This window comes from Schistocerca nitens, chromosome 8 (assembly GCF_023898315.1).
Source record: "Schistocerca nitens isolate TAMUIC-IGC-003100 chromosome 8, iqSchNite1.1, whole genome shotgun sequence".
In the NCBI taxonomy this organism is placed as follows: Eukaryota; Metazoa; Arthropoda; class Insecta; order Orthoptera; family Acrididae; genus Schistocerca; species Schistocerca nitens.
This window is the reverse complement of record NC_064621.1, coordinates 50996084-51007959: the sequence shown is the minus strand read 5'-3', so window position 1 is coordinate 51007959 and position 11876 is coordinate 50996084. Positions and strand designations below refer to the sequence as shown.

At 40.6% G+C, this 11876-nt stretch overlaps 1 protein-coding gene across 1 annotated transcript; it reads right to left on the bottom strand.

The window, feature by feature from the left end:
• Nucleotides 1–6847: 6847 nt before the first annotated feature.
• LOC126199151 (uncharacterized) lies at nucleotides 6848–7351 on the bottom strand. The gene has a single exon (XM_049935907.1). The coding sequence runs from the start codon at nucleotides 7349–7351 to the stop codon at nucleotides 6848–6850; it is 504 nt and encodes a 167-aa protein (XP_049791864.1).
• Between the last annotated feature and the right edge of the window lie 4525 nt (nucleotides 7352–11876).

The window sequence follows — 11876 nt, the reverse complement described above, 5'->3', positions numbered from 1 at the left end:
TGACATTAAAAAAAGGGCTGTGTACAAGAATGGGATGTGATAATACTGATTTGTTGGGTGGTAACGAGAGCCAAGTGATTTTCACGACAGCCTCTGCTGCCTGGCACCATGCCCCTTAAATATTGGTTGGTTGTTGTTCAACTTTGCAGCACCAGAGGTCCAGTATCACTGTGAAGCCGTTTACCGCAAAACACCGCAGATGGTTCTATTAGTGTAAGCAGCCACCAGTGCCGTTTAAAAAGTTTTCCACCTTTCTTATGGGACAAGAAGACAAGTGAGCTGTTAATGTTGTGTTTAGTCATATTATAGCCTTTCATAAAACTTAAACACAACACCAATTTATTATAATTACTTTCTTATTTATATTCGAGTAACAATTTATTTATTTAGTAGTAGCAGTACATATATCATTTAGATCTATCAGCAATTAAAAAGAGACGATGAACTTGTGTATACTGAATTTTAGAAAAAAGTAATTGTTTCCAGATCGTGTGGCTGAGGAAGTTAAAGGAAACAGTCCTGAAGACACAAATAATGACAATGACAGTTTTATAAGTAGTTGCAGTGATGCACTGTTATTTGGAGATGGTCATACTTCTGATCAAGATAGAGATTATAATCCTTCTGATGACGATGATGTAACCAGTGAACCACCTTGGACATACAGCATGTGTTGAGGAAGAAACCCCAGCTGTTACTCACGAAGACGATTCATGTAGGCCTATTTATAAACTCAAAAGGTTTTAGAATGTGCAAAACCTTTTTTAAAAAAACCTCTTGACATATCCAACAAAATAATAACAAAGGTTATCATTAAAAAATAAAAATTCATCTAGCATTTCACCATGTGACAAACGAGAAAAGAAATAACCCCCAAATAAAATATCAGCAAAGAGAATTGAAACAACGAGTGAAATTACAAGAAAATTCCGATCTATTCATTATAGTAGTGCAAAAGCTCCAAACCGAAAGTACTTGCAGCCAAACTTACGTATGCCAGTATCGTATCATAAGTGTGAAACATTTTGTCAAGAAGAAAAAGAAAGGTGAAAAGTGGAAGTTAAAGTTTTCATAGACACTTATTCAAAACAAATTATAATCTAAGCTTTCACAGGCCTCATACCTGTGTAACGTGTGGCAGGTTGTAAATTAAAATCACACATGACAAGTCTAATGAAAAAAATGGAGCTGGAATTGAAAAAGAAGTTCTTCTAAGGAATATAGAGGCTGCGAAAGAAGCGAAAAGGAAATGCAAGGAATTAAAGGACAACAATCATGTCCCTATATGCTTTCATCTTCAAAAGATGATGCCGAAAGGCTACTATTTGTGACAGCTTCAGACATACAGCCTCAATATTCACAATGTAACCAGTGGTACTGCCTATATGTTTATGGGGTGTGAACAACAGGTGAGTAGGGATTGCCAGGAGGTAGCGTCTTGTTTGTTGAAGTACATCCAGAGTCTTCCTCACGCTGTAAACCACATCTCAGCCTTCAGTGACAACTGTGGCGGGTAGAAAAAAACCATCTAATAGTAAAATGTTGGTGTTATATTGTTAAGAACGTCCAAATTAAAACTGTTGATCCGCATCGCATTTCCTTATTTCTGGACATTCATACAATGAATGTGATGAGGACTTTGGGATCATTGAACTTTAAAAAAAGAAAAAAAAAAAAAAGAAAACAGAACCGATGTGACTTGCATGTACCAGAAGACTGGATGGATCTGGCTGCCACAGGAAGTATAAATTTTTTTGTTATTAAGATAACGGATGAAGACTTCACTGGTCCTCAAGTACTAAACCAGTGTTACAGGAAAACACCAGTATTACAGGAAAACTGTGCCAGGGGCACCAGGAATGCAGGTACTTCATTATGAAAAGACAAAGCCAAATACTCTTCTTTATAAGACAGCATCTGCTGAAGGTCTTCTGCCTCACTAGGAACTGCCAATGACGAAAAAATGAATAGGTAAAATGTTAGTGCAACTTCCTATCCTTCAATCCACTGTTGGAAAGCCAAAGCCAAAGCACAAAAAATAAGAGCTGATGGAACTTTTGTAATTTGTGCCACCGATACACACCTATTTTATCGAAGCCTATCCCACGAAAAAAAGATCAGTGAACCATCATCCCCTGGTACTCATCCAGGTGATGATGCCGCTACTGACTTGGGTAACAATGTGTATGACACATATGACACATATGATGATTGTAATACATGTTGAAAAGTGTTATCTTCTAATAAGTAAAATTATAATCCAGTGTTGTAGCCTTCTATAACAATTAAAGCCTGTTATTTTCATTATGTACTATGAGCTTTATCACTCTGTTTATTTTAAGTAAGAGGTAAAGGGGTCTATGTGCCGATTTCCACTTTCATACATATCAAACATAAAACGGATGATTCTCCTATTTACTATCATTGGTAATAAAAAGCTCAGGAAGCTAGTGTTCATCTGATATTGAAATTCTAATTTTCCCTATTACCAAAACTATCAATTGTGATTTGAGTTGTCTCGAACAATAATTTGTTATTTAGAACCTTTGATTTTTGTGGTCCTCATAGACTTTCTTTTGCATAAGTGCTGCACCCAAAGAGATTAATATCTTCGTAAAATCCGGAAAATGAATAGTTGATGGAAGAGGGAAAACTGTGGAATGTATGAAAATGAGAATCTGAATCACTCAACCGATAGAGAAAATTGTGTATAAAATGGCATAAATAACGTGTTACGCGAAGTGATTAAAATTGAGATTTAGCAGCAACGCGAAGAAGCTGATGTGTGAGCTATAAATGACAGAGCAATGCGGCTTTTTACTGAATTAGAGCTAGGAATGATTAATTACTAAGGAATGCTTATGTGAAACTATACTACATCTAATTTTCTTATATACACTGTCTGTTTAGAAAAGGATCACGCCCATACAACAATATATCGGACATCGCAATCCGTTTTGACTGAAAATCGGCGATTGTGAGTAAATCTAACATATTAGATCTTTTTATAAGTCGCCACACACTGAGCTCCGTTACAGATCTCGGAAGACTTGCCATGACACTCGATGCACTTGTCACGGCACTTCTGACCTCCTAACAATCAAAAAGTAATTGAACTTTGGACTCCAGTTACTGATCCGCAGTGTAATAGAATTGTGGGCCAGCTACATACAAGGACAACAACGTTATATATGAAGCTGTCTGTACTGTAAATAGTGTATATAAATATGTTGATGTTTTAACTATTTAATGAATGTTGAAGTGCCTTTGACACCTCGTTCACCCACGGATACATGTCCCACTAGGCTATACCTTCGTATACTGCTCTGAATTTATTTGTATTTTTCTTAAAAGCAGTTTGATTTGAGTTAGTTTCTCCCCCAAGACAGTAATAATCATTTTACTGTAGATTCGCGTTCAGTCAAGAAAGGATCCACGCGATCTTACCGAAACTAACGAACGTAGATATTGCAGCATCACTCACCATCTTCGTAAGTCACCATGTAGGTGAGATAGGTGAGACTTCTTTGCAAATACCTTTGTGCATCGGAAAACTGGCATTCTACGGATCGGAGCGTGGAATGTCAGATCCCTTAATCGGGCAGGTAGGTTAGAAAATTTAAAAAGGGAAATGGATAGGTTAAAGTTAGATATAGTGGGAATTAGTGAAGTTCGGTGGCAGGAGGAACAAGACTTTTGGTCAGGTGATTACAGGGTTATAAATACAAAATCAAATAGGGGCAATGCAGAAGTAGGTTTAATAATAAAAAAATAGGAGTGCGGGTTAGCTACTACAAACAGCATAGTGAACGCATTATTGTGGCCAAGATAGACACAAAGCCCATGCCTACTACAGTAGTACAAGTTTATATGCCAACTAGCTCTGCAGATGATGAAGAAATTGATGAAATGTATGACGAGATAAAAGAAATTATTCAGGTAGTGAAGGGAGACGAAAAGTTAATAGTCATGGGTGACCGGAATTCGTCAGTAGGAAAAGGGAGAGAAGGAAACATAGTAGGTGAATATGGATTGGGGGGAAGAAATGAAAGAGGAAGCTGCCTGGTAGAATTTTGCACAGAGCATAACTTAATCATAGCTAACACTTGGTTCAAGAATAAAGAAGGTTGTATACCTGGAAATATCCTGGAGATACTAATAGGTATCAGATAGATTATATAATGGTAAGACAGAGATTTAGGAACCAGGTTTTAAATTGTAAGACATTTCCAGGGGCAGATGTGGTCTCTCCACAATCTATTGGTTATGATCGGTAGATTAAACTGAAGAAACTGCAAAAAGGTGGGAATTTAAGGGGATGGGACCTGGATAAACTGACTAAACCAGAGGTTGTAGAGAGTTTCAGGGAGAGCATAAGGGAACAATTGACAGGAATGGGGGAAAGAAATACAGCAGAAGAAGAATGGGTAGCTCTGAGGGATGAAGTAGTGAAGGCAGCAGAGGATCAAGTAGATAAAAAGACGAGGGCTAATAGAAATCCTTGGGTAACAGAAGAAATATTGAATTGATGAAAGGAGAAAATATAAAAATGCAGTAAATGAAGCAGGCAAAAGGGAATACAAACGTCTCAAAAATGAGATCAACAGAAAGTGCAAAATGGCTAAGCAGGTATGGCTAGAGGACAAATGTAAGGATGTAGAGGCTTGTCTCACTAGGGGTAAGATAGATACTGCCTACAGGAAAATTAAAGAGACCTTTGGAGACAAGAGAACCACTTGTATGAATATCAAGAGCTCAGATGGCAACCCAGTTCTAAGCAAAGAAGGGAAGGCAGAAAGGTGGAAGGAGTATATAGAGGGTTTATACAAGGGCGATGTACTTGAGGACAGTATTATGGAAATGGAAGAGGATGTAGATGAAGATGAAATGGGAGATAAGATACTGCGTGAAGAGTTTTACAGAGCACTGAAAGACCTGAGTCGAAACAAGGCCCCGGGAGTAGACAACATTCCATTAGAACTACTGATGGCCTTGGGAGAGCCAGTCATGACAAAACTCTACCATCTGGTGAGCAAGATGTATGAGACAGGCGAAATACCCTCAGACTTCAAGAAGAATATAATAATTCCAATCCCAAAGAAAGCAGGTGTTGACAGATGTGAAAATTACCGAACTATCAGTTTAATAAGTCACAGCTGCAAAATACTAACGCGAATTCTTTACAGACGAATGGAAAAACTGGTAGAAGCGGACCTCGGGGAAGATCAGTTTGGATTCCGTAGAAATGTTGGAACACGTGAGGCAATACTAACCTTACGACTTATCTTAGAAGAAAGATTAAGAAAAGACAAACCTACGTTTCTAGCATTTGTAGACTTAGAGAAAGCTTTTGACAACGTTAACTGGAATACTCTCTTTCAAATTCTGAAGGTGGCAGGGGTAAAATACATGGAGCGAAAGGCTATTTACAATTTGTACAGAAACCAGATGGCAGTTATAAGAGTCGAGGGGCATGAAAGGGAAGCAGTGGTTGGGAAAGGAGTGAGACAGGGTTGTAGCCTCTCCCCGATGTTATTCAATCTGTATATTGAGCAAGCAGTAAAGGAAACAAAAGAAAAATTCGGAGTATGTATTAAAATTCATGGAGAAGAAGTAAAAACTTTGAGGTTCGCCGATGACATTGTAATTCTGTCAGAGACAGCAAAGGACTTGGAAGAGCAGTTGAATGGAATGGACAGTGTCTTGAAAGGAGGATATAAGATGAACATCAACAAAAGCAAAACGAGGATAATGGCATGTAGTCAAATTAAATCGGGTGATGCTGAGGGGATTAGATTAGTAAATGAGACACTTAAAGTAGTAAAGGTGTTTTGCTATTTAGGGAGTAAAATAACTGATGATGGTCGAAGTAGAGAGGATATAAAATGTAGACTGGCAATGGCAAGGAAATCGTTTCTGAAGAAGAGAAATTTGTTAACATCGAGTATAGATTTAAGTGTCAGGAAGTCGTTTCTGAAAGTATTTGTATGGAGTGTAGCCATGTATGGAAGTGAAACATGGACGATAACCAGTTTGGACAAGAAGAGAATAGAAGCTTTGCAAATGTGGTGCTACAGAAGAATGCTGAAGATAAGGTGGGTAGATCACGTAACTAATGAGGAAGGTATTGAATAGGATTGGGGAGAAGAGAAGTTTGTGGCACAATTTGACTAGAAGAAGGGATCGGTTGGTAGGACATGTTTTGAGGCATCAAGGGATCACAAATTTAGGATTGGAGGGCAGCGTGGAGGGTGAAAATCGTAGAGGGAGACCAAGAGATGAATACACTAAGCAGATTCAGAAGGATGTAGGTTGCAGTAGGTACTGGGAGATGAAGAAGCTTGCACAGGATAGAGTGGCATGGAGAGCTGCATCAAACCAGTCTCAGGACTGAAGACCACAACAACAACAACAACAACATCGGAACACCTTGGCAGCAAAGTAATGTAGCTGTGTTTGTGTAACATGAACCAATAGGACGTTTAAAGAAATCGACGTCTTAATGTAGGAACGAAATAGAAGCAGATTTTAAGGAGAAATTAACTACACATCTTATATATTTATTTGTTGATGATAGAGCCAGCGAGTTTAAAACCTGATTATCATAATTCATAAATTCGAAGATATGTTGTAACTTGTGGAACCAATCAGTAATAAAGTCTTCTGCGACATGCAACATATCACTTCTACTAGCAGTAACTGTACAAAATTATGATATTTATACAGATTTCCGGTGTTATGTGTATGCAGAAAATTTTGGATGTATCTTATCAATGTAACTTTGCTAACGAACTAAAGTTAAGTGTGAGAGTCCATTAGTAGTAAATAAAAATAAAAGAAGAAACAGTTACAGGTACAAGCCCTTATCACAGGTAGCCATAATACGGCGAAGACACACCTTGAGAGACGTCATGGTGCTGAAGAGCTTGTCACACTCTCCGCTCTTATGTTTCCACTGCTGGTCGGTGGCGGTAACAGCTTGATTTGCTGGCAGTTCTTCAGGTTTCTGTGACGATTCTTGTTGGTCTGTAGGCTGCTGTTGCCGAGGGCACCGAGGCTGCAACAGAGGGGACTGGGACTGCTGGAGTTCCTGGAAGTCCACTGGAAGCTTTGATGGTGGTGCTGGGTGTGACGGTGGCGTCGGGAGCGGTTGTGACGGCGGGAGAGGCGGCGTGGCGCGAGTGGGATGGCGGATCTGCTGTGGAAGAATACCGGGAGGTGGCACCGGTGGTGGTGATGGGGGGCGTGGCTGCTGCTGAACTGCGTGAATGCACTGGCGCTGCAGCAGGTGTTGAGGTGACGTCACAGCCTTCGGCCTGCAGGGCTGGCCACTACTGCTTCTGCTGTTCATGTCGTTGGTTTTTGGGCATATCTTCTTGTCTTCAGGTACTATGCCTATCAACCGCTTCAGGAGAAGGCTGTCCTCCTCCTGCACAATCTGGCACGTTGGCGGTGCACCGGAGCCTCCACACTGCTGTATATGGAAAGTCTTACATGAGTTGCAGCACAAACAATGGACCTACTACAGGGAGAGAACGAGACTGCAAAGATTATTAGTCAAAAGTTGGAACAAGCGAGTGACGGTGGGAAACGCTCAGTCCTGAGACAGATCTACAGTCAGGTTCGGTGGAGTAGTGGGAAAGCTAGCGGTTAAACCCGGAAAGTGAGAGGCCATGGGATCGAATCCTGATTGGCATACAGATCTTTTCCGTGTGCCTTTAATCTAGTGTGAAGAGTAGCCAGCAGCGACATGTGGTTAGGATTCCAAGCTTAGATCTGCCTTATATCAAAGGATTATTCGTGTAAGTTAACGACATGCAAGTCTCTGAAATGGCGTACTTGCACCAAGCCGTTCAGCTATATGAAGTTATTATGTTATTATATAAACAATGACTCTCCCCATGAACCATGGACCTTGCCGTTGGTGGGGAGGCTTGCGTGCCTCAGAGATACAGATAGCCGTACCGTAGGTGCAACCACAACGGAGGTGTATCTGTTGAGAGGCCAGACAAACATGTGGTTCCTGAAGAGGGGCAGCAGCCTTTTCAGTAATTGCAAGGGCAACAGTCTGGATGATTGACTGATCTGGCCTTGTAACACTAACCAAAACGGCCTTGCTGTGCTGGTACTGCGAACGGCTGAAAACAAGGGGAAACTACAGCCGTAATTTTTCCTGAGAGCATGGAACTTTACTGTATGGTTAAATGATGATGGCGTCCTCTTGGCTAAAATATTCCGGAGGTAACATAGTCCCACATTCGGATCTCCGGGCGGGGACTACTCAGGAGGACGTCGTTATCAGGAGAAAGAAAACTGGCGTTCTACGGATCGGAGTGTGGAATGTCAGATCCCTTAATCGGGCAGGTAGGTTAGAAAATTTAAAAAGGGAAATGGATAGGTTAAAGTTAGACATAGTGGGAATTAGTGAAGTTCGGTGGCAGGAGGAACAAGACTTCTGGTCAGGTGACTACAGGGTTATAAACACAAAATCAAATAGGGGTAATGCAGGAGTAGGTTTAATAATGAACAGGAATATAGGAATGCGGGTAAGCTACTACAAACAGCATAGTGAACGCATTATTGTGGCAAAGATAGATACAAAGCCAACGCTTACTACAGTAGTACAAGTTTATATGCCAACTAGCTCTGCAGATGAAGAAATTGAAGAAATGTATGATGAAATAAAAGAAATTATTCAGGTAGTGAAGGGTGACGAAAATTTAATAGTCATGGGTGACTGGAATTCGGTAGTAGGAAGAGGGAGAGAAGGTAACGGAGCAGGTGAATATGGATTGGGGCTAAGAAATGAAAGAGGAAGCCGCCTGGTAGAATTTTGCACAGAGCACAACTTAATCATAGCTAACACTTGGTTCAAGAATCACAAAAGAAGGCTGTATACATGGAAGAAGGCTGGAGATACTGACAGGTTTCAGATAGATTATATAATGGTAAGACAGAGATTTAGGAACCAGGTTTTAAATTGTAAGACATTTCCAGGGGCAGATGTGGTCTCTCCACAATCTATTGGTTATGATCGGTAGATTAAACTGAAGAAACTGCAAAAAGGTGGGAATTTAAGGGGATGGGACCTGGATAAACTGACTAAACCAGAGGTTGTAGAGAGTTTCAGGGAGAGCATAAGGGAACAATTGACAGGAATGGGGGAAAGAAATACACTAGAAGAAGCATGGGTAGCTTTGAGGGATGAAGTAGTGAAGGCAGCAGAGGATCAAGTAGGTAAAAAGACGAGGTCTAGTAGAAATCCTTGGGTGACAGAAGAAATATTGAATTTAATTGATGAAAGGAGAAAATATAAAAATGCAGTAAATGAAGCAGGCAAAAAGGAATAAAAACGTCTCAAAAATGAGATCGACAGGAAGTGCAAAATGGCTAAGCAGGGATGGCTAGAGGACAAGTGTAAGGATGTAGAGGCTTATCTCACTAGGGGTAAGATAGATACTGCCTACAGGAAAATTAAAGAGACCTTTGGAGACAAGAGAACCACTTGTATGAATATCAAGAGCTCAGATGGAAACCCAGTTCTAAGCAAGGAAGGGAAAGCAGAAAGGTGGAAGGAGTATATAGAGGGTCTATACAAGGGCGATGTACTTGAGGACAATATTATGGAAATGGAAGAGGATGTAGATGAAGATGAAATGGGAGATACGATACTGCGTGAAGAGTTTGACAGAGCACTGAAAGACCTGAGTCGAAACAAGGCCCCCGGAGTAGACAACATTCCATTGGAACTACTGACGGCCTTGGGAGAGCCAGTCATGACAAAACTCTACCATCTGGTGAGCAAGATGTATGAGACAGGCGAAATACCCTCAGACTTCAAGAAGAATATAATAATTCCAATCCCAAAGAAAGCAGACGTTGACAGATGTGAAAATTACCGAACTATCAGTTTAATAAGACACAGCTGCAAAATACTAACGCGAATTCTTTACAGACGAATGGAAAAAGTGGTAGAAGCCGACCTCGAGGAAGATCAGTTTGGATTCCGTAGAAATCTTGGAACACGTGAGGCAATACTGACCCTACGACTTATCTTAGAAGCTAGATTAAGCAAGGGCAAACCTACGTTTCTAGCATTTGTAGACTTTTGACAATGTTGACTGGAATACTCTCTTTCAAAGTCTGAAGGTGGCAGGGGTAAAATACAGGGAGCAGAAGGCTATTTACAGTTTGTACAGAAACCAGATGGCAGTTATAAGAGTCGAGGGACATGAAAAGGAAGCAGTGGTTGGGAAGGGAGTGAGACAGGGTTGTAGTCTCTCCCCCATGTTATTCAATCTGTATATTGAGCAAGCAGTGAAGGAAACAAAAGAAAAATTCGGAGTAGGTATTAAAATCCATGGAGAAGAAATAAAAACTTTGAGGTTCGCTGATGACATTGTAATTCTGTCAGAGACAGCAAAGGACTTGGAAGAGCAGTTGAACGGAATGGATAGTGTCTTGGAAGGAGGATATAAGATGAACATCAACAAAAGCAAAACGAGGATAATGGAATGTAGTCGAATTAAGTTGGGTGATGCTGAGGGAATTACATTAGGAAATGAGACACTCAAAGTAGTAAAGGAGTTTTGCTATTTGGGGAGCAAAATAACTGATGACGGTCGAAGTAGAGAGGATATAAAATGTAGACTGGCAATGGCAAGGAAAGCGTTTCTGAAGAAGAGAAATTTGTTAACATCGAGTATAGATTTAAGTGTCAGGAAGTCGTTTCTGAAAGTATTTGTATGGAGTGTAGCCATGTATGGAAGTGAAACATGGACGATAAAGACGACAAGAAGAGAATAGAAGCTTTTGAAATGTGGTGATACAGAAGAATGCTGAAGATAAGGTGGGTAGATCACATAACTAATGAGGAAGTATTGAGTAGGATTGGGGAGAAGAGAAGTTTGTGAAAAACTTGACTAGAAGAAGGGATCAGTTGGTAGGACATGATCTGAGGCATCAAGGGATCACCAATTTAGTATTGGAGGGCAGCGTGGAGGGTAAAAATCGTAGAGGGAGACCAAGAGATGAATACACTAAACAGATTCAGAAGGATGTAGATTGTGGTAGGTGCTGGGAGATGAAGGAGCTTGCACAGGATAGAGTAGCATGGAGAGCTGCATCAAACCAGTCTCAGGACTGAAGACCATAACAACAACATAAACTTATTATAAAATGAAAAGGATGTAGACTAATTTCGAGAATCTGAGATATAGTCCGCAGCCATCTGAATTAATTGCCTCCGGGGAACACATTATGGACTTAAGTTGTGTTAGAACAACGCGGACACACGTCACGTTAATTGCAAGTCAGTTTGAAACCCCTTAACGTGCTTGTGACCGCCAAAGGGACGAGCGGCTTAGGAGCAGCGGTTGGCGCGTTGTGTGCGTTAGACACAAAGTATTCAGACGTAGCGGATCAGAGTGGCAAAGCAAAGGCATTTTTGGGTGATGTTACACGTGGCCGATAGTTGGTGTGCTGGAGGTTAATCACTGGTTGGAGTTGAGCATCACCTCCAGCTTCAGGGAAAATGAAATGGCATACAAAGAAGCAATCTGCAAGGGAATGTGTGCGTCTTCATTCTTTTGCATTATGAGCCTGGCTTCCATGTAATGGGTGGTAAAGCTCGGTTATGTAGGAATGAATCGAGTGCCTGGGACACGTGCACGTCAACGCTCTGTAGTAGACATTCTGCTCAAAATCTTCGCATTTAGTGGTTCATTGGAGTCTGTAATGTGGCAATAAAGTTCGGACCGTAATGAGATTATACCGAAGATCAAATACGTCTGTTAATTCCACTATCAGTCTAGTTTATGTCTTTGCATCAAATCAGAGTTCGAGGATCTTTACGATTTTAGATTCCTGTTTATGAC